We start from the raw sequence: 22,197 nt of genomic DNA, 5'->3' as shown, positions 1-22,197 counted from the left end.
CCCAGCTTTGCCCCACCCCCTCCATTTATCGGTGCACTGAGGATGCACTGGCAGGGAGTGGCCTTGTGAGGCCTCCGGGTTCCTTGGCCTCTGGCCTCTTGTCCTCACAACTGCGCAGTGAGATAGATCAACAAGCACACAAACACAAAAGGAAAGTTTTGTGAGGTTCCTGTGGGACTCACTCTTTCCGGCTAGGGTGATTTATGAAATGAGGACATCTAGTTCACTCTGCAGCGCATCCCTTCAGCCCAAGCTGCCTTCCCCAGTCCAGCTGGGTGTGAAGAGGTCTCAGAAATCCAGAACCATGGCTGTCTCTATTATTTATTTTGCTTCCCCGCTCCCTGCCCGGCCCCCGACATAAAAACCCAAGCAAATAGTACATCACCAAGGAAGGACTTGTTTTTCTTTGCATTCCACCCTCTCCCTCTCCCCACCTCTGTATTTTAAAATAAATTTTAAATTCCGATTTTCATTTAATTAAAAGTTCAATCAAGGTTCTCTGTCTCTGACACTGCTTGGCAAATCGAGTCTCACCTCCCCTTCCTTCTGCTTTCTGGATCCAAACAGCCTGGAACTGATCTCAGCTGGCTATGCCATGGCAGAGTCCAGAGTTGGGGGCCCAGAGGACATCTGGGAGTTTGGGTTGGGGAGAGGGTGGGCGTTTGCTAGGGTGAGCGGACTGCCTTCCTTGGTGATGACGATGGAGTGCTGCGTGGAGGAGGAGGAGGAGGAAGCCTGTGCCCCTGCCCTGGCCTGGTCTTTAGGCAGGTAATGGACCACCACGCTCTGAAGCCGGCTTCGGAAAGCAGGGCTGAGAAAGTTGTACAGGATGGGGTTGGCGACGCAGTGCAGCATGGCAAAACAGTCGATGATGTCATAATAGAAGTAGAGCAGGTGGGCCAGGTAGCAAGGGAGGGAGGTGTAGATCCCTTGCACAGTGAGCATTAGCAGAGTCACGTGGTAGGGCAGCCAGCAGATGACAAAGACGGTGATGTAGCCACACACCAGCAGGCTGTAGCGCCAGCCTTCAGACTGGCCTTGTCTCCGAAGCCGGCAGGCCAGGAGCACATTGAAGATGGCGATGAAGGGGAAAGGCAGCAGGAAGCCCAGGATGGTGGTGGACAGGGATACCACCTGAGTCCAGGTGTTGTATGTCTCCAAAGGCAGAAAGATGCATAGGGGCTCGGAGCCCTCCAACAACTGGATGTGTACCACCTCTGGCAGTGGCATAACAGCCGCAAGGAACCAGACACCTGTACACACAGCCCGTCGTATTCGATGCTGATGGCACTGCCAGATGGGAGAGTGACAGGTGACAGTGACATAGCGGTCCACGCTGAGGCACATGAGGAAGAAGATGCTGCTGTACATATTGGCAAGGTAGAAGTAATTAGTGAAGCGGCAGAAAAAGCTGCCCCAGAGCCAGGTGTAGTCCAGGGTGACCTCCAACATCCACACGGGCAGGGACAGGATGATGCACAGGTCTGCCACTGCCATATTGAAGATGTAGAGGTTTTGCAGCCCTGTCTGGCCCGAGTGGCGCCAGTTGACACATATCACCAAGAGGTTCTCCACCAGCCCCACCACAAAGATGGCCAGGTAGAGGACAAAGAGGACCACCCGCTTGATGTTCTCGTTGAGATCCACGTGGCACTCAGACAACGTGTGATTGAGAAAATTCAGCAGCTCAGTCCAGTTGTGGATCTCTCCCAAGTCATGGTGGGGCCCTGGAGTGGGACCCTCCGAGGGGCCCAGCCCAGAGCTGAGGTTGACTGACATGGGGGCCAGCTAACACCTGCTGGGAAGAAGGGAGGGTTGGAAGAGAAGGGAAAACAGCCCAAGAACTTGGGGGGGTGAAGGGGAGGTGGAAGATTCTGGGGCTAAAGGGATGAAAAGAGAATGTTTAACATGCACACTGAGCAGAGACACTGTCTCTTCAGTGCTGGCAGAGATCTGGACTGTTTGCACCTAGCTCCAGCCAGTTTTACCTTCACTTTCAGCCCAAGTGTTGCCAAGCAGTTTGTGTGAGTGCTTCACTCCTGGGTATGCTTTTGGAGCAGGGCTACGTGAAGGGTTCCTGCTTTGTCTTGTCTTGCTATTTACACACACACACACACACACACACACACACACACACACACACAATTTGCCTCTGGGAAGAATCTCAGGATCCTACACAGGAAAGCCATTTGTCTCCAAACCCTGATGCCCTCCCATCTCTCCCAGGAAAAGGTGACACTTACCTGAATCTCCCTTGGGAGCACTTCTCCTCTGGCAGGTCCTGTAAGTCAGCGCTGTTAGCTGCCAGGAGACTTCAGGGGCTGTGGCTTTGGGGGGGCAGGGGGAGGATTGGCTTTGCTGCTGGCTTCAGGGGCCGCCCTTCATCCGGGAAGTAGAGAAGCTGTTACTGGCTGAGGGGTGGAGGAGAAGGCTGGGATTTTTCCTGCATTCTCCCAATCCAGCTAGAAGGGGATGTCTCAGCAAAAGACCCAGCAAGGGGGGCCAGGGGGGGGGGCAGGGGGAGTGGCACTGGTTGTAAGCATGCAAGCATTAAAGCCCAGATCCATCACTCACCAGCTGCACGAATGGCCTCTTGAAGCCTTTGCAAAGTGAAGATGCTATAGTATCTGCTAAGAGGGAGGTTGTAAGGTTTAAATGAGCCATCAAGGCAAAGTATTCAGCACTCAGTGTTCAGCACAGGGACAGCCATGGAGGCCAACATCTTACCCAATGCATAACTTGCTTTCTCCCCACTCCCCCATTTAGCTAGACTCCTACACAATAGAACTTGAGGATGAGGTTGGAGCTAAATACTAACTTGAAAATTAGGCTCTTTTGGTTGGGGGAAGTGCTGGGGTTTGAACTTAGCCTCAGGCTTGCTAGGTAGGCACTTTACTACTTGAGTCATACTTCCAGCCCTTTTTGCTTTAGTTATTTTTCAGGTAAGGTCTCAAGTTTGTGAGACCTAAGCTAGGCTGGCCCTCAAACATCAATTCTCATACCTACAGTCTCCTGCAAAGCTGGGATGACAAGCTGAACCACAATTCTCCTGATCTTTACCTCCTGAGTAGCTGAGATTATAGAAATGACTTACCATGTTCAGCCTAATAACACTAGCATCCTTACTGGTTCACATTCACCACCTACTGACCCCTACTGATCCTCACCTCCCCTAATAAGATTTCCAGCTTGGGGCTGGGAAGGTGGCTCAGTGGTAGAGCGCTTGCCTTGCATGCATGAGGCCCTGGGTTCGATTCCTCAGCACCACATAAGCAGAAAAAAAAAGCCGGAAGTGGTGCTATGGTTTAAGTGGTAGTGCACTAGCCTTGAGCTGAAGAGCTGAGGGACAGCACCCAGGTCCAGAGTTCAGGCCCCACGACCGCCCCCACCCCATAAAAAAGGGATTTCCGACTCTCCCACTTCATTTTGTGACCAGAGGTGAGACTATGAGGAGAGAGTCTGAATGTGGGAGGGAGTAGGGGGCAGGGGTGGGGGTGGTCCTCAGCTTCAGGGAGACTCCAGGATGGCAGAGAAGAGAGAGGAGAAATCTTAAATCTCCATGGGAAGGTGTGGTATGTGGCTGGATGGGATGGCAACTCAGAAAGGGACCAGACTTCTCTTCCTTTCATGACTTCTGTGAGCTGAACTGCTGGACTGTCCAGCATGTTAGCCCCATGGACCCTCAGGAAGTTGTCTTTGTGGGAGGGCGGATAGGCTCCTTCATACTCTTTGGGATCCTGCACAAGCCCCTGCATGTGGTAGAGCCACTTGGACCTGGGATGCTGGACTAAAGGTATGGTGATAGATTTACTCCAGCTGGATTCTCCTAACGAAGCCACCTCAAAGTATATAATTCCCTGGCATTTAGTACAGTCATCATATCATGAATCTCTCACTTCTGCTTAGGCCCTGAATATTTTCATTACTCTAAAGAAAATCCTGTACCCATTTCTAGCCCTTGGCAACCACTATTTTTGTTGTTGTTTGTTGTTGAACTGAGCCTGGGTGCTGAGCTCTTTTACTCAAAGCTAGTGTTCTACCACTTTGAGCCACAACTCCACTTCTGGCTTTTCGGTGGTTAATTGGATTTAAGCGTCTCATTGACTTTCCTGCCAGGGCTGGCTTTTTTTTTGGGGGGGGGGGGGGGAGGAAGGGTCTGGTCGTGGGGCCTGAACTCTGGGCCTGGGCGCTGTCCCTCAGCTCTTCAGATCGAGGCTAGCGCTCTACCACTTGAGCCACAGCGCCACTTCCGGCTTTTTTCTTTTTGCTTATGTGGTGCTGAGGAATCGAACCCAGGGCTTCAGGCATGCAAGGCAAGCGCTCTACCACTGAACCACCTTCCCAGCCCTGAGGAATCGAACCCAGGGCTTCAGGCATGCAAGGCAAGCGCTCTACCACTGAGCCACCTTCCCAGCCCCCGGGGCTGGCTTTAAATCATGATCTTCAGATCTCCGCCTCCTGAGTAACTGGGATTACACCGATGCCCAGCACATTCCTGCCTTCTTAACCTAGTTGTCCTCCACAGTGCCCTTGATGGAGCAGCTCAGCTCAGGTAAGTCTAGGGTGCCCAGCATGTGGAGCCCGGTGGCACTTCTTGCATGTGTGGGACACCAAGTGTGGCCCTCCCCAGGCCCATGATCCTGGAGGGCCTGATCTTCAGGGTGGCTGAGAGCTGGCAACCACCAGCCTGCCTTCCATCTCCATGGCTTCATCTCCTCCGGGCAGTTAATGTTTCTTATCCACCTTGTAGCATGTGTCTGTACTTCGTTTCCTTTTGTGGCAGAGTAATGTTCATGTCACATTTTGTGTATCTACTGAACAGAGGGATTCTTTCAAGTTTGCAAATGAATTTTTGGCATAGTACTAGGGTTTCAACTCAGGGCCTTGTGCTCTCAAGGAAGGCAGTCCACCACTAAACCACATCTCTAGTCCTTGTTTGTGATGATTATTTTTGAGGTAAGGCTGTACTTCTCCGGCAGGTTCCGGCCTGAACTGAAATATCCCTATTTAGGCTTCCTGTAGCTGGAATGACAGGAGGGTATCACCATGTTCAGTTCCCTTCATTGAGATGAAGTCTTAAGGACTTTTCTGCCCAGTCTGGTCTGTAAATGTGATCTCCCAATTTGTCTGCCACATAGTTTGGGATGACAGACTAATATCATTGTACTCAGTTATAAGCTATGAATGGGTTTCACAAATTTTTCTGCCTGTAAGATGTCCTCAAACCACTATCCTATTTGTAGCCTCCCAAGTAGCTGAGACTAGAGGTATGAGCTAATGGTGCTTGAGTTAACCTTTTTGTGATAAAAATATACAAATATCACCATTTTAACTATTTTATGAGATACAATGCAGCGGCCTTAAGTGCATTCATATAGTTATGAAACCACTAACCCCATCCATCTTCACAGAAGGGAAGTCTTTTAATTTGTAGTGTGGCTTATATGTATGCAAGCACTAATCCTGGACCTTGAACTCAGGGTCTGGGCACTGTCCTTGAATTTTTTTGTACAAGACCAGTGCTATACCTCTTGAGTCACACAACTTTGCTTCTGACTTTTTTTTCCAGTCTTAGGACTTCAACTCTGGGCCTGGACACTGTTCCTGGGCTTTGGTGCTCAAGGCTAACACTCTACTACAGCTCCACCTCTGCTTTTTTTTTTTTTTTTTGTAACTTAGTGGAGATAAGAGTTTCACAGACTTTCCTGCCTGAGCTGGCTTCAAACCACTATCCTCAGATCTCAGCCTCCTAAGTAGCTAGGATTACAGGCAAGAGCCACCAGCACCCAGTGATCACTTCTATCTTTAATTGGAGGTAGGAGTCTCATAGACTTTCCTGCCCAGACTGACTTCATACCACAATCCTCAGATTTCAGTCTATGAAGTAGCTAGGATTACTGATGTGAGCCACAGGAACCTTGCTTCATTTTGCAGTTTTCTTAAACCATACTTTCACCTATGAGATCACTTCTAGATCAAGACATTTATCATGAGCTATGACAATGTGAAGTGTGGCTTACTTTGATATCCCCCTTCATCTGCCTCATTTCTGCTCACTGTAGCCCCTGCCTGTGCCCAACACCCACCACGCATCTGCAGCACCGGAAGTCATGGTGGCTCCTCCTGGCAGAGCCTCAGAGGGAAAGTGCTCCCACAGGAAGCAGTAAGTGAGAACTTTGCATTTTTAGTGTGACCTTCTTTTGTGGGGTGGAGGGCAGCTGAAAAGAGGGGGGGAGTGTGAGGAAGGGGAGGAAGGGACTGGGGGTAGTCTCTTTGCCAGCTGGGGAGAACACACAGTTTTTCTCCAAGCAGCAGTTGTAGCCGCTTTGAAACAATTCCTGGAAATTTACTCCTTCTCCTTCCCCACACCCCAATATATGGACCAGACATTGTGATCCACAATGGGAAAGGAAGGAAGGTACCAGGGAGGCGATAACAAGACACATGAAGGAAGTCTGGAAGCTTTCCAAGGCTGGGTTGGGGGTAAAAGGCTGGAGCGTAGACTCTGGAGAAGAAGTAAATGAGGCTGTTCCAGAAAACTCCCCTGACTTTCCTCACCTGCAGGAGCAGGTGGAAGGTAGAGAGGTCAAGGCCAAAGAGTTTGGCAATGACTATACTCCCATTTTCAGCAGCAGCTTCTAGAAGGTCACTGAGTAGAAAAGGCATGTGTGGTCATCCTACCAGGAGAAAACCAGCCTATCTGTACAGTAGCCCAACACCAGGCTACTGTGTTGGACGGGGGGGGGGGGCCCTCAGACTCCCCCAAGAAGGGTTCACTACTCTCCATGGCTCCTTGTGCTCAGCTCTTTTCTGACCACTCATCCTTCACCAGACAGAGTGAATAATAAGTTTGAGGAACCAGAACTGATTTTGACACTTTGTTCCACTACCCAGTTGGCTGTGTGACTTTGGGTTAGTCACTTAACCTTTCAGTCTCAGGCTGCTTGTATACGGAGTGAAGATAATGATGATAGAGTACATGCAAAGGGCATACACATGAGCATGCCCTTCCCCCACTGCTTCAATGGAATGAACCTTGAAACACTGCCCTCTAGTCCCACTGACTGCCATCTTTCTCTGAGTTGGACCTGTGTCCACTTCCTCTTTGGCGAGTGAAACATTCTCAACTGCCACTATGAGTCATCACAGAAGAGATAATATTCGTTGGACATCCACCATTTGTTGGACACGGTTATAAGGGAGATGAATGACTACATTTAATCCTCATGACAAGGATGAAGTGGCTACTATCACATGAGGAAACTGAGGCATAAAGAATTAAACAACTTTCCCAATTAAATTAAATTAAATTAGTCATTCAATTAAGTCTCTAGTAAGGATTCTTTTTTTTTTGTCTTTTCTTTTTTTGGTACTGGGGATCGAACCCAGGACATTGCACTTGCCAGGCAAGCGCTTTGCCACTGAGCTACATCCCAGCCCTCTAGTAAGGATTCTTAACCAGAATTCCTTGTATCTAATAAAGTATTCCTTGTGAATCCCCTACAAGGTGCTATATAGGAAATGTTATGTTGTGAATGTATTTTTATGCAGATTTAGGGCCTTCATTAGGTTCTCAAAAGGCCCTACAAGGTTATACATAATGATTGCCCTTGAAGAGCTTCTAAGAGATACTCTTTATTATAAAGATGGGTAAGAAATACAGGTGAAAGTGAGGAGTGAAGCCAGATGTTGTATTTTTCTGCCTCTTCATTCACCGCTGCTAGATGTGAGGTACAGCCAGAAGGAAGCCAGAAACAGGAAATGGGGAAGAGTTAATCCCTCTCCTCAGGGAGCTGTGATTCCACCGAAGCTCTGTGTTTGGCTCTTTCAACACATGAGGGCTGGATGTGGCAGTAGACACATAATTCTAGCTGGGTGAAAGGCATAGATAGGAGGATCAAAGTCCAAGCCAACCCTGGCAAGAACACACCAGACCTTTGTAAATATTAATGAAACCAAAAAGGGATGCAGGTGTGGGTCAAAGTAGCTAGACCTGTCTAGCTAGCGCAACATATTGCTTTATTCAAATGAAACATGTTGCTTTATTCAGGCTTAAACTGGGGCTTCCAGATTGATATTATTTTTCTTCTCTGAAAAATGACACTGATTACTGAGAAATGTGTAGATCTGAGGAGGAAGGTCCAGAGGTATAGGTTCACTTCTATGACCTTTCTCTGGGTATGACCTCTTAAGATTCTAATCTCCCTGGACAGAAATTACAGGTGCTGTTCCACCAGGCTATGAGCTATGGGCCTGTCCTGGTGGAAGGAGACCCACATGAACACAGAAGTCTGATATACTTAGAACACCAAGTCCTCTCAGACCTCGGGCTGCTCTACTCCCTCTTTTCCTGGTCCATTCTAGTGGATCTGAACAGGGACTGGAGCTCCGTCCTGTCATTGTGTGTGGGCACCACTAGAAAAAAGAAATTCCTACTTATCACTGTGCTGGCCTTTCTAAGAGCAGAGAGTAAGTGGCTCCCACTTTCTTCCTCCCAGATCTCCCATTTCTGACAGGAAGGGGTGTGTCTTTTAGGTTTGAGTTTCTCTGTCTGGCTTAGAATGTGGTTACATGCTCTGGAGGGCTAGGAACAGGTTTGCATCAATACTTCATGTTTTTACCAGCCAGCACCGTTTTCCACTTTTCCTCTGAAAAGCTCCAGAGGAAGGACACCCTATAGCAGAAACAATGCTATTAAAGGAATAGAGTGGAGTCCAGCCAGGGTGGCAGATTCCAACCTAACACCTGAGCCAAGACTGCAATACCTCAAACTAACCAGCAGGAGGACTGGACGTTTCATCTTCCCTTAACTAAACGACAGAACTTTGGGTAGAGGCGAACAGTAGGGGAAATACTGGCTTCTTTTCTGTTCCTTCCCACTGCCTTAGCTCCCTACCCCTCTTTATCCTGCCCTCTGAGAACCAAGGATATATTGTACAATCTCTGGCCCTGTCTTTGGTCTTTAGAGAGGAAGCTCCTTCCTGTGTGCCTATACAGAGCCCACCATGCCTGGCTGAAGATCAAGACACCCTGCTGTCTCTGTGGTCCTTGTTCAGTGAGTCTTTTTGCTTTTAAATCATCAGTGTCTGAAGGGGAACAGATTCTCGATGTGTGGCCTGACAAGAGAGGACCTTATTGCAAAGGGCATGAGACAGGTACCCAAGGTTGGTGCTCCACAACCCAGTACTCATGTAGGAAGACTGCCACCAAGGTGCTGTGAGATATAAGCAGCAGGAGAGGAAGACAGATAGAGGGTTGCACTACATGCAATTTACTGGGGACTTGTGGCCAGAACTATGGTCCTAGATGGTAATGATTTGCATCAATTTGGATCAGAAAGAGAAATTTGTGTATATATGGGTTAGGACAAAAAAAAATGCCATCCTGGCTGGAAACCCCTGGTTTATCTTAAGCTGGTATCAAGGAATCAGGCATATCCCTACAGCCAGGGATCTGTTGCAAAATTCCACATACCACTCTTAAGTTTCATCTAAGCCAAGTGCTGGAGGCGTGTGCATATCTTCCTATCTACTTAGAAAGCTGAGATCTGGGGATTGCAGTTTGAAGCCAACTCTAGCAGAAAAGTCTGTGAGACTTGTCTCTCCAATTAACCAGCAAAAATTCAGAAGAGGAAGTGTGGCTGAAATGGTAGAATGCTGACCTTGAACAAATATAGCTTAGGGACAGTGCCCAGGACCTGGGTTCAAGCCCTAGTACTAGCACACAAAAGGCAGTTTTATCTAGAGTTTGCTGGGAAAGTATGTGGGGAAACTGGTTAGGGTAATTATGGCAGTTACAACTTGAGATCCCTGCAGCTTGGAAAAGATCAGCTTCAGCAGGTAGAAGGCACTCTCTTTCCCTTCCAGTAGCTCTGGGAGTTTGATTCTAGCCCCCATTCCCTTCTTACCTCTCTTTCCTTGCTTCTCAAGTCAGACTCCCTGTTTAAGGTCTCTTGCTCTATCATTCCAGACAACTACTACACCAGGAAGGCACTTAAATCTTCTGTCCTACTCCTTTGGCTTTTTCCTGTTGTTCTGCAGAAAATGACAGGGACTTCATTTTCTCAGGAGTGATTCTGGGTGCCAAGCCAATGAGAAACCCCACAGTGAAGGTTTCACTGTGTGTTTTGGCTCCAAGACTAAATTCTCATTACTACCTAATGTGTAGACAAAGACCATGATAAGTATTAGCATGTAAGGCACACAAAGGCAGTGCGAGTCTGGAACTTGATCAGAGTAGGGCATGTGATACATAGAGTATGTGGGTTTCTATGTGGCCACAAGAAATCACAGAGCAATCAATGAAATAGTGTGATTTTGTAATTGTGTTTTGCTTATGGTCATGACTTGGAATATCCAAGGGCATTTAATGCATCAGTACAATCAAAACAATTCAAAGAGTAGAAAGGTGGGGCAAGGTAATAATTAAAAAAAAAAAAAAAGGTTCCAGAGAGTCAGTGATCAGGCAGAGTGTGAGAACGCTACCTCAGAGACCTGTAAGCTTCCCTGCCTGCCACAGCTCTCTGTTTTTATTGGCAGACTTGTTTAACCTCATTGTGTCTGCGCCTGTCCTCTCTAAAGCCATGTGGCTCTACTTTGTGGTCCTCGTGGGTCTGTACTACGTGCTGCGTTGGTACCGAGAGAGGCAGGTGGTGAGCCACCTCCAGGACAAGTATGTCTTCATCACAGGCTGTGACAGGGGCTTCGGGAACCTGCTGGCCAGACAGCTGGACATGCGAGGCTTGAGGGTGCTGGCTGCATGTCTGACGGAGAAGGGGGCTGAGCAGCTGAGGAACAAGGCATCAGAAAGGCTGGAGACCGTGATCCTAGATGTCACCAACACAGAGAGTATTGCTGCAGCCACCCAGTGGGTGAAGGAGCGCGTGGGGGACAGAGGTACTGCCTGCATGTCTGTTGGTTTCTTTTCTGTGTGGACAGAGGACTTCTGTGTGCTCCCTGGCAGGATTCCTTAGAGGTTTGTTGAAGCCTGAAATAATAACAACTTTCTCCCCCTCCCAGCCTGTCCCTTTGAGACGCTTTTTTCCTCCAGCCCTCTTCCATTTTGAGATCTCTCTAGTCTTGGTAACAGGATGTTCTAGAGAGAGTTTATTCTCCAAGATTCATTTTTGTTCTTTGCCTTCCTTGAAAGTCTGAACTGCTGGATACTGAATACTAGGTTAAGAGCCCCATGCCTTTCTAGAAGAGAGGAAGTTCCTGTGGCCCTGGGGTGCAGGGAGCTGTGTGTTGCTGGCATTACAGCTGCTGGAGAGGGATTCATGCATCAGCACTGTAACTTGTTCTCGCTACCCACCTCTCGTCCTTCACCTATACCAGAGCCAAGACCATGCCCATGTTTACAGCAGGACAGGACAAAACTAGGAGGGAGGTTATTTTCTTTCCCTTCCTTCCTTCCTTCCTTCCTTCCTTCCTTCCTTCCTTCCTTCCTTCCTTCCTTCCTTCCTTCCTTCCTTCCTTCCCTCCTTCCCTCCTTTCTTTCTTCTTCCTTTCATATTATCTGTGTTTTGTGAGGTAAGAAAAGAACATTAATTTCTTTTATCTAGGAATAAATATAAAATATGATTTTTGTTGAAAATCTTGGAATGTATGAAGTCATAACAAAATTCACCTGAAGTCTTACCTGTCAGAGATCAATGCTATCAATACTGTGACCCAGGTATTTAGTTTAGTTCATGTATTTATTTATTTTGGTGCCACTATTAGGGCTTAAACTCAGGACCTAGTGTTGTCCCTTAGCTTTTTCATTCAAGGCTGTATCTCTACCACTTGAGCCATAGCTCCACTTCCTGCTTTTTGATGATTAATTAGAGATGAGAGTCTTAAGAACTTTCTTTCCTGCCTGGCTGGCTCCAAACCAGAGTCCTCAGAGCTCAGCCTTCTGAATAGCTAGGATTATAGATGTGAGACACTGGTGCCTGGTAGGATTATATTTAATTCATAGTTTGTATCTTATTCTTTTTTTTTTTTTTTTCGTGGTCATAGCGCTTGAACTCTGGGCCTGTGTGTTGTCCCTCAGCTGTTCAGCTCAAGGCAAGCGCTCTACCACTTGAGCCACAGGGCCACTTCTGGTTTTCTGGTGGTTTATTGGCGATAAGAGTCTCATGGACTTTCATTCCTGGGCTGGCTTTAATCCGCAATCCTCAGATCTCAGCCTCCTGAGTAGCTAGGATTACATGCGTGAGTCACCAGCACCTGGCTCTATCTTATCCTTTTCATTACAAAGGGGGGTAGGAGGAGAGGCTAGAGGTGTGGCTTAACTTCATTTAAGTGCAACCACCAAAAAAAATTAATAAATAAAACAACAATAGGCCAGTATCTGGTAGCAAACACCTGTAATCCTAGCTACTGAGGAGGCTGAGATCTGAGGATCATGGTTTGAAGCCAACCCAGGTAGGAAGGTTCTTTAAACTCTTATCTCCAATTAATCACAAACAACAACAACAACAAAGCTGATAGTGGAGCTATGACTCAAAGTGGTCTAATGCTAGCCTTGAGCACAAAAGCTCAGGGACAGCACCCAGGCTTTGAGTTCAAGCCCTAGTACTAACACATCCCCGCAAGCGCACCCGCGCACAGACACACAGACACACACACACACACACACACACACACACACACACACACACACACACACACACACACACCCTAGTATTAGCAATTTTGCCACCTACTGAAAATTTCTTCAAATAGTGTTTAATAATTTAGAACATTCCAGCCTTTGACATATCCCTACTTAATTTTTTTAAACATCTCTAGTGGTTGGATACAGGAACTGTTTTGCACATTTTTGTTTTTAAGTTGCTTTATTTTAATTGTGTGTGTATGTGTGCATGTGTGTGCGTGCGTGCGTGTGTGTGTGTGTGTGTGTGTGTGTGTGTGTGTGTGTGTGTGTGTGTGCAAGTTCTGGGGCCTTGAACTCAGAGCCTAGATGCTATCCCTGAGCTTTTCTGCTCAAAGCTAGCACTCTGTCTTTTTAGCCACAACTCCACTTCAGGCTTTTTGGTGATTAATTGGAGGTAAGAGTCTCATAGACTTTCCTGCTCAGTCAGGCTGGCTTTGAACCACGATCCTCAGTGCTCAGCCTCTTGAGTAGCTAGGATTATAGGCTTTAGCCACTAGCACCTGAGGGATTTTAATTTTTTTGTTTTTTGGTTTTTTTTTTGTTGTTGTTTTTTGCCAGTCCTGGGGCTTGACTTCAGGGCCTGGGCATTGAACTTCTTTTTAGCTCAAGGTTAGCATTCTACCACTTGAGCCACAATGCCACTTCTGGCTTTTTCTGTGTATGTGGTACTGAGGAATCGGACCCAGGGCTTCATGCATGCTAGGTAAGTTCTCTACACTAAGCCACATTCCCAGGTTTTAAGTTTTTGAGAAAAGTCTTGCTATATAGCTCAGGCTGGATTCAAGACCCTCATCTCTCAGCTTCTCCAGTGCTGGGATTGTAGGCATGCATTTCTTACTTTTTATTGTTTTTTTTTTTTGGGGTGGGGGTCCGGTCATGGGGCCTGAACTCTGGGCCTGGGCACTGTCCCTCAGCTCTTCAGCTCAAGGCTAGCGCTCTACCACTTGAGCCACAGCACCACTTCCGGCTTTTTTCATTTTGCTTTATGTGGTGCTGAGAAATCGAAGCCAGGGCCTCAGGCATGCAAGGCAAGTGCTCTACCACTGAGACATCTTCCCAGCCCACTTTTTATTGTTACAAATGGCATCTTTGTAAAGTTCTATTTGTTTAAATCTCTCTTTTTTTTCTTTTTCTTTTTTGTTAGTCGTGGGGCTTGAACTCTGGGCCTGGGCGCTGTCCCTCAGCTCTTCAATTCAAAGCTAGCACTCTATCACTTGAGCCACAGCGCCACTTCTGGTTTTCTGAGTGTTTTATTGGAGATAAGAGTCTCAAGGACTTTTCCCGCCCCAGCTGGCTTTGAACCGTGATCCTCAGATCTCAGCCTTCTGAGTAGCTAGGGTTACAGGCGTGAGCCACCAGTGTCCAGCTTTGTTTAAATCTCTTTAAACACAGCACTGGTGTCTGGCTTTCCAGAATGATTATACAAAGATCAGTGATCTGGGATGGGAGATCAGGGAGTAATGGGAGAACAGCACTGTGAAAGAAAGAGAGCACTTCTGGAGTAGAACTTGTATGCTGTTGGTAAAACAAGGAGGTCCTGCCTCCTCTCTGAAGCTGCTGTTTGCATTTTGCAATTGCTTCTTCCAGAAAGTTGCTCAACAGCTCTGCAGGGGAAGTTTCAGGGCCAGTTTTCTGAGGACACACACAGCACTGTTTTCCAAATTCTCCCCAAACTAGGCCTTTGGGTTTCTGTTCCCTAACTAAACTACCTAAATGTAAGTTTTGCCTTTTCTTCCTTTTTCCCTTTTGTATTCTTCTTTTCCTTTCTCCTATCCTTCTTTTCTCTCAATAGATAGTGTGGAGTACTCTGTATATGCTCCTAGAAAAATCTGGAAGTTGAAGTAAAAGGATAAAATGTCTGTAAGGATGACATTAATGTATAACCCCTCCCACATAGTTTGTTCTCAGACTAATGAATGCACAGTATCTCCAGCACACCTATCAGCCTTGAGGCAGTGGGCCGGAGCAGGAAGAGTCACAACGGGAGGAAGAATAAGGCATTGGTGGCTCACACCTACAATGCTGCTACTCAGGAGTCTAGATCTGAATATTGCAGTCCAAAGACAGCCTGGGAAGACAAATCTGAGAGGCTCTTATCTTTAACTAACCAGCAAAAAGCCAGAAGTAGAGTTATGGCTGAAGTGGTACAGTACCAGCCTTGAGTGAAAAAGCCAAGAGAGAATGAGAATGTGAACCCCTGAGTTCAAGCCACAGTATCAACACACACCACATACACACACACACACACTCATACACACACACACTCACACACACACTCTCACACACACACCACACACACACATACACACACTCACACACACTCTCACACACACTCACACACACACACACACCACACACACACACACTCACGCATGCACGCACCCCAAAAGCAGGAGGAGAGATTTGTCAGTCATACCATCCAGAATCCACACCCACAACCCTACAGCCTCATGTATTTGTTCTACCTGCTCTCAGTCCAGCACCTGTCAACATGTTCTGCATCTGGCTGAGTGTGAATGTGAGCCAGACCTGTGTCCACCTGCACAAATCTAACACAATGTCATCCTCTCTCTTATTTTCCCCATGTCCCCAGGACTCTGGGGCCTGGTGAACAATGCAGGCATCGCCGCTCCCTGTGGCCCCACTGAGTGGCTGAACAAACAGGACTACGTCAAAATTCTCGAGGTCAATCTGTTAGGGGTCATCGAGGTGACTCTGAGCATGCTTTCCTTAGTGAAGAAGGCAAGGGGCCGCGTGGTCAATGTCTCCAGTATCATGGGCCGCATTGCAACTTTTGGTGGTGGCTACTGTGTCTCCAAGTTCGGCATAGAGGCCTTCTCAGACTCCCTCAGGTACTGGAATACCCTGGGGGAGCCTTTGGCAAGATGTCTTGTTTGATTCCAGTTTTGGCAGCCTTGATTTGGAGAGCCTTCTTTCTCAGTTTGTTGTGACTCTATGATCCTTTTTCTGGATTTAGGTAATCATTTATTGAGAACCATCTTTTCAAGTCCTGGTTACAGGGAGGGGATCCCAGGCCTGAGTTCAGTTACACTCACCCTGCCCTAGATGAGGATCATAGTTGAAGAGTCTCTGAGCAGAATTGGGATGGAGATAATTTGGGCCCAAAGCCCAGCCCCATGACCTCAGCTTCATAAAGTTCTTGAGGTGGGCTGAGCATCCTGCTCAATTCAACAGATCCATGTGGGACTCTTGTTTGACTACACAATAACTATACCTGAGCTCAGCATTAGGGTTCTGTCCCTGACCTAAAATCGCTGGCAGCTGGATAAGGGAGAGACAAGACAGAGTCATCATTGCCATTGTTTACACTGATTGTGAGCAAGTCAGCTGTGGTGACCATGGTAGCCTTCCATTTCTGGATGGTCTTAAAGAAAGGATCTGAGCCAAGAGAGGAAAAGCTGAGCTTAGTACCTGGGTAAAGAAGGGTGGAAAGAAAGTGTCATGTGTGAGAAAATGTCATCAGCCCAGACCCAGTGAGAGCTTTACTATCTGAGCTGCGGGGGTGCCTTGGGAAAGGCGAAAGCCTGGTAGAAAGGAGACTGGGCAGGTGGGTTTCTGCCCAGTTATGTAAAGCATGCTGTTGGGAGCGCAGCCTCTCACTTGGGCCAGTCAGCATCCAAGATGGCTAAAGGGCACATGAATGGTGGCTCCTACTGGCAAGGAGTGAAGATGAAGGAAAGAGATGCTGCCTAGAAGAGAGTTGCAGGAGCCCAGCTGAGAGCTTCCTGGGGTAGGAGCAGGGAAGGAGAGCCCAAGGAGTATGGAGATGGTAACATGGGCAAAGCCTGGTTATCCATTACATGTGAAGGAAGTGGTAAAAGGTAACTCTTAAATTGCTAGGTAGGATTTAGAGCTGGTCTATGCAAAATACTTGCAGTGACATTCAGATGTACAGATGCAATGCTTGCTTTATAACTTTTAGTTTCAGATCTCAAGCTTTTGAACTTTTCTCTCCCAGTCTTTCATTGAGTCATTATTGTATTATTTCTTTTTTGAAAAATTCCTGTGAAATCCTTGCTTTCTGCCCATTTGTCTTGCAGGAGGGACCTCTTCTGTTTTGGGGTGAAGGTGGCTATTATCGAACCTGGTTTCTTCTACACTGGGTTAACCCAAAGTGATGTATTATCGGTGAGCTTCAAGGAGCTATGGAACAAGGCCAGCTCTGAGATCAAGGAGACCTATGGCGAGGAATTTCTGGCATCCTGTAAGTGAGCTGTGGACAGTGGGAAACTTGTACCCTCATCCAGAATCCTTAGTCTATTGTAAGGACCTCTGATAGTATATGGTTTGCCACAGGAGAGCTCCTTAGAATCATTGACCTAAGACAGGATTCTGATTCACCAGAAGCTGGGACTGGAAAGTGAATCTGGCCAGGAAAGACTGTGCGTGCATGTGAACTGGATGGAGAGACTGTTTCCCATCTGTTCAGCTTTCCTTCTATTAAGGATAGAGAACTTTTGTTGATGTCCTGCCCACATTCCCAGGAACTGAGGCAGAATGTGGAACAATTGTTCCTTGAGGATGGGTTCTGGTACTTCCAGAGTGTTTGGATAGATTAGGTTTGGACCTGGCTTCCTAGGGTGGGAGGAATGAGGTCTTAGGAGACACTTCCCTTCTGCCATTGATCCCAGAGCAGGAGTGATGGGCGGAAGACAGACACCTGAATCACTTTCTCATTCTCCACAGACCTGAAAGTGTTATCAACGTTGCCCCAAAAGTGCACAAAGAACCTGTTCTTGGCGACAGACTGCATGGAGCATGCTTTGATTGCCCGTCATCCTCGCACTCGCTACACGGCTGGCTGGGATGCCAAGCTCATCTACCTCCCCATGAGCTACTTGCCTACCTCCCTAGTGGATGCCATAATCAACTGGACTTCCATAAAACCAGCCAGGGCCTAGGAAGCCAACAGTTAGGTGCACAGTTGGGGGAAATTGGGTTGGGTACTGTGAGAGATGGGACACCTCGGGAAGGGAGAGTACTCTCATGTCAGGAAAGTTCCTATTCAACCTTCTTCATCCAAAGAATTCTGCTGAGATATTTATTCTTCAAGACTAATGAGGTAGCCAGGCACCAGTGGCTCATACCTATCTATAATCCTAGATAGGCAGGAGGCCAAGATTAAGGATCACAGTTTGAAGCCATTCCAGGCAGGAAAGTCCAAGACACTCTTATCTCCAATTAACCACCAAAAAGTCCAAAGTAGAGCTATGGCTCAAGCACTAGAGTGCTAACCTTGTGTGAAAAAGCTAAGTGACAGTGACCAGGCCCTGAGTTCAAGCTTCAGTACTGGCACAAAAGTAAAAGGCCTGGTGAGTTTAGGAAAAAGGAACCAAGGAATAGGGATTCCATTATACTTCCTGAGACCAGCTGACTTAGGCAGCTACCCAAGGCTCTGAACATCATGGCATATTATGAGTAATCCACGATTTCAAGTGTTTTGGCAGATACTCAATCGACTCTTCTGATCGTGCCCTCCTCCTCTGTGCACGCGTTAGCTCTGGCTAGTTTACACCTTCCCACAACATGGAATGGCCTAGAGACCCTCCTCTTCTGAAATTTTAATTGGCACCAGCGGCAATCTATACTAGGCCTAGTCTTTGAGTGCCAGATCAATAGGCACTACTATCAGTAGGTTTTGGATAGAAAATTGTATTCCTGGAATGAATCCTGCCAGATAATAGCAACATTAATTTCTAGTTTCTCCCTCCATCCCTTTTTAAATTTTCTTTCTTTCTCTCTTTATTCTTCCTTTCTTCCCCCTCTCCACCTCTCCCTTCTTTCTTTCTTCCTTCCTTCCTTCCTTCCTTCCTTTCTTTCTTTCTTTCCTTCTATCTACCTTTCTTTCTCCCCCACCCCTCTCACTTAGGTTTGAACTAAGGACTTCATACTTGCTAGGCTGGTACTCTACCAGTTGAACTACTCATATAGTAAAATTAATTGGAGAGGAGGCATTAAAACTTTTGTTTTTTTTAATCTTTAAGTAGTTGTACAAAGATGTTTTGATATGTCAGCTTATAAGTTCCACATCTTGATAAATATGTGATACTCCTGCCATCAATCTCCCCTCCCACCTCTCCCAACCCCCATTCACCCCTTCAAGTTGCCCAGCTCAATTGTCATCTATGCTTGCTTATTGAATGTTATGACTGTTTTTGCTACTCTTTCTCTCTTCATTCATCTGCCTACTCCCCATGCTCACTGCCTTCTGACTAAACATGTTTCAGTTGCCTCAATAAAATCATTTTTTAAAATGTCTTAAAACCAGGGTGGGTTATCTTGCCCATGTAATTGTAACCCCTCTGTACGGTATTTTCACAATAAAAAATAAATAAATTAAAAAAAAAAAACCAGGGTGGGAAGGTGGCCTCATGGTAGAGTGCTTGCCTAGCATGCATGAAACCTTGGGTTCGACTCCTCAGTACCACATACACAGAAAATGCCGTAAGTGGTGCTGTGGCTCAAGTGGTAGAGTACTAGCCCTGAGCTGAAGAGCTGAAGGACAGCACCCAGGCCCAGAGTTCAAGCCCTACACCCGACAAAATAAATAAAAGCCATGGCTTTCAAATATAGCCCTTGGGACTACTGCTTAATTTACCAAGTGGTTTGAAAGCCTGCCAGCCTGATCAGGACTCAGAGATAGAACTCTGAAGGTTAAAGCTGCCCATTGGGGGCATGAAGGAAGGGACTAGGTGAGCTGGAGCTGCACTAGAGCTCCACTGTCAGGAGACTGGACATGGCAATAGCAGCAACCCATTGGACTGTGATGACCACATAGTCAGAAGCAGGCTCAAGTGGGAACCTTGAAGTCACAAACAGAGGTGGCTCCTTCTCCCATGTTTCTGTACTGTTGCAGTAGGTCTCTCCTTCCCACACATGTATGCTTCAGGGAGGCTTCTCAAGTGATGGGGGAGGAAAAGCTTGAGCCTAACTCCAAGATGGATCAGCTTATTCCTTTGACTCTAGTTGAAAATAGATGCCACCCTATCTGGTTCTTTCCTGCAGAGATCTTGGGTAAGAAGTTATTTCTTTACTCTTGTGTGTGTGTGTGTGTGTGTGTGAGGTGTTTGTGTGTGTGTGTGTATGTGTGTGTGAGAGAGAAAGAGAGAGAGAGAGAGTTGGGGGCTTGAACTCAGGGCATGGGCTCTGTCCCAAACTCTTTTGCTCAAAGCTAGTATTCTACTACTTTGGGCTACTGTACCACTTCCAGCTTTCTGGTTAATTGGTGATAAAAGTCTTATAGAGCCGGGCGCCGGTGGCTCACGCATCTAATCCTAGTTACTCAGGAGGCTGAGATCTGAGGATCACGGTTCAAAGCCAGCCTGAGCAACAAAGTCCATGAGACTCTTATCTCCAATTAACCACCAGAAAACTTGAAGTGTTGCTGTGGCTCAAGTGGTAGAGCACTGGCCTTGAGCTGAAGAACTCAGTACAGCACCCAGGCCCAGAGTTCAAGCCCATGACAGGGAGAAAAAAAAATGGTCACTTGGACTTTTCTGGCTGGGCTGGCTTTGGACTTTGCTGGCTGGGCTGGCTTTGAACCTTGATTCTCAGACCTCAGCCTCCTGAGTAGCTAGGATTACAGGCATGAGCCACCAGCACCCAGCTTTGGTGTGTTTTTTTCAAAAATATGTAAGTACACATTACTTTGTTTTTAGTGTTTTTTGAAAACATAAGCATATTACTTTATCATACAAATGGTTTAAAATTACTTGAGCCCCTTCCCTAGTCCTTTTACTTATGTTACAAAACCTAGTTTAACAATTTTTTTATTTTTTATTTTTGTCCAGTTGTGGGGCCTGAACTCTGGGCCTGGGCGCTGTCCCTCAGCTCTTCAGCTCAAGGCTAGCACTCTACCACTTGAGCCAGAGCGCCACTTCCGGCTTTTTTCTTTTTGCTTATGTGGTGCTGAGGAATCGAACCCAGGGCCTCGAGCATGCAAGGCAAGCGCTCTACCACTGAGCCACCTTCCCAGCCCTAGTTTAACAATTTAAAGGCAATTTCAGAGAAGTATGTAATAGATCAACATTTGGAAGTAGTTATTTTCATTATAAAAGAATCTGTTTAGAAGCCAGGAGCTGGTGGCTCATGCCTATAATCCTAGCTACTCAGGAGATCTTAGGATTGCAGTTCCAAGCCAGCTCAAGTAGGAAATGCCCAATAAAACTCTTTTTTTTTTTTTTGTCAGTCCTGGAGCTTGAACTTTGGGCCTGGGCTCTGTCCCTCAGCTCTTCAACTCAAGGCTCACCCTCTACCATTTGAGCCACAGTGCCACTTTCAGTTTTCTGGCGGTTAATTGGAGGTAAAAGTCTTATGGACTTTCCTGCCCGGGTTGGCTTTGAATTGTGATTCTCAGATCTCAGCCTCCTGAATAGCTAGGATTACAGGCGTAAGCCACCAGCGCCAGGCTACTCAATGAGACTCTTTTTTTTTTGGAGGGGGGGTGGTCCGGTCCTGAGCCTGAACTCTGGGCCTGTACACTGTCCCTCAGCTCTTCAGCTCAAGGCTAGTGCTCTACCACTTGAGCCACAGCACCACTTTTGGCTTTTTTTTCTGCTTATGTGGTGCTGAGGAATCGAACCCAGGGCCTTATGCATGCAAGGCAAGCGCTCTACCACTGAGCCACCTTCCCAGCCCCCAATGAGACTTTTATCTCCAGTTAACCATCAGAAAAACTAGAAGTGGCACTATGGCTCAAAGTGGGAGAGCACTATCCTTGAGCAAAAGAGCTCAGGGACAGCTCAAGGCCCTGAGTTCAAACCCCATGAAAGGAAAAAGAAAAAAAATCTTACGTTACTAGCATGCTCCTGCCTAAGAGAAAATATGCCTGCCCCACCCCTCTTGTTGATGTTGAGACATTGCTTCCAGAACATACTTGGAAAAAAGAAGCTTTCTCCTTAGCTCCTCCAAATGCCAAAATTCCAGGGTAGTTGCTCTGCCCAATGTCTTGCTTAGGAGGGGTCTCCTAGAGAAGGAAAAGAGTGCTGATGGGAAAGCTGGAATAACTTTGGAGAGGCAAGAGTGTGAGGTTTAAGGCTAGGCTTGCTGGAGACTGCATGGAGGGAATAGAACATACCAGGCTGGTTCCCTGGCCAGAACTAGGCTGAGATCTCCTCTGATTCTTCCCCAAACCCAGCATACCCTGTGATATACTAAAGGGATGCTTGACTTGTTTTACTGAGTAATAAAATATGTGAAAATTATTATCAAAGGACTATTAGTACAAGGATGATTGTCATGAAAAATAATGCTGACATGGCCAAAAGTCAATGCCATAACATGCTGACAATTACAAAGCAAGTCACTCGCTTGGCCCTTCTTGTGTGATGACAGCTTCCATTCATTTAGAAACACCTACCTTTCATTATCCTAACAAAGCAGATGGAGTTCCAAGATTTTTCAACCACACTATTTTACCCAACAGTATTTTCACTAAAAGGCTTTCAGAGTTAATCAGCAATAAAGAAGCTTAATAATTAGCAAGAACACATGCCTGTTGTAAGCAAATTTGTCACATAAAACATAAGTCTTGCCAAA

The 22,197-nt window shown here is 46.8% G+C and overlaps 2 protein-coding genes across 5 annotated transcripts; one reads left to right on the top strand and one right to left on the bottom strand.

The window, feature by feature from the left end:
• Positions 1 to 313: 313 nt before the first annotated feature.
• On the bottom strand, positions 314 to 10,071 carry Gpr182 (G protein-coupled receptor 182). Of its 3 annotated transcripts, none has more exons than XM_069986961.1 (4): positions 9,908 to 10,071; positions 2,575 to 2,630; positions 2,244 to 2,411; positions 314 to 1,798 (listed from the first exon to the last, which is right to left on the bottom strand). In XM_069986961.1, exon 4 carries the CDS (start codon positions 1,777 to 1,779, stop codon positions 589 to 591), a length of 1,191 nt encoding a protein of 396 aa, XP_069843062.1. In that variant the 5' UTR covers positions 1,780 to 1,798; positions 2,244 to 2,411; positions 2,575 to 2,630; positions 9,908 to 10,071; the 3' UTR covers positions 314 to 588. The 3 variants fall into 3 exon arrangements, with proteins under 3 accessions (XP_069843062.1, XP_069843048.1, XP_069843054.1); XM_069986947.1 differs by having other exon boundaries at positions 314 to 1,795; XM_069986953.1 differs by having other exon boundaries at positions 314 to 1,795; positions 2,244 to 2,379; positions 2,575 to 2,627.
• Positions 6,082 to 18,924, top strand: Rdh16 (retinol dehydrogenase 16). 2 transcript variants are annotated; one of them, XM_069986980.1, is made up of 5 exons: positions 6,082 to 6,163; positions 8,967 to 9,055; positions 15,233 to 15,491; positions 16,701 to 16,864; positions 17,347 to 18,924. In XM_069986980.1, exons 1-5 carry the CDS (start codon positions 6,111 to 6,113, stop codon positions 17,559 to 17,561), a joined length of 780 nt encoding a protein of 259 aa, XP_069843081.1. In that variant the 5' UTR covers positions 6,082 to 6,110; the 3' UTR covers positions 17,562 to 18,924. The 2 variants fall into 2 exon arrangements, with proteins under 2 accessions (XP_069843081.1, XP_069843075.1); XM_069986974.1 differs by lacking the exon at positions 6,082 to 6,163 and adding an exon at positions 10,539 to 10,895.
• Positions 18,925 to 22,197: the final 3,273 nt, after the last annotated feature.

This window comes from Dipodomys merriami, unplaced genomic scaffold (genome assembly GCF_024711535.1).
Source record: "Dipodomys merriami isolate MVZ:Mamm:240054 unplaced genomic scaffold, mDipMer1.0.p SCAF_10, whole genome shotgun sequence".
Classification (NCBI taxonomy): domain Eukaryota; kingdom Metazoa; phylum Chordata; class Mammalia; order Rodentia; family Heteromyidae; genus Dipodomys; species Dipodomys merriami.
Note: the sequence above shows the minus strand (reverse complement) of the source record. Positions and strands in the feature narration are given on the sequence as shown.

Bases quoted from the DNA above. Each gene is read 5' to 3' on its own strand.
- Gpr182 (XM_069986961.1), bottom strand. From the start codon at position 1,779: ATGTCAGTCAACCTCAGCTCTGGGCTGGGCCCCTCGGAGGGTCCCACT.
- Rdh16 (XM_069986974.1), top strand. From the start codon at position 10,583: ATGTGGCTCTACTTTGTGGTCCTCGTGGGTCTGTACTACGTGCTGCGT. The intron at 10,896-15,232 runs GTACTGCCTGCA...CCATGTCCCCAG, and splicing joins GGAGCGCGTGGGGGACAGAG to GACTCTGGGGCCTGGTGAAC. The intron at 15,492-16,700 runs GTACTGGAATAC...TTTGTCTTGCAG, and splicing joins GCCTTCTCAGACTCCCTCAG to GAGGGACCTCTTCTGTTTTG.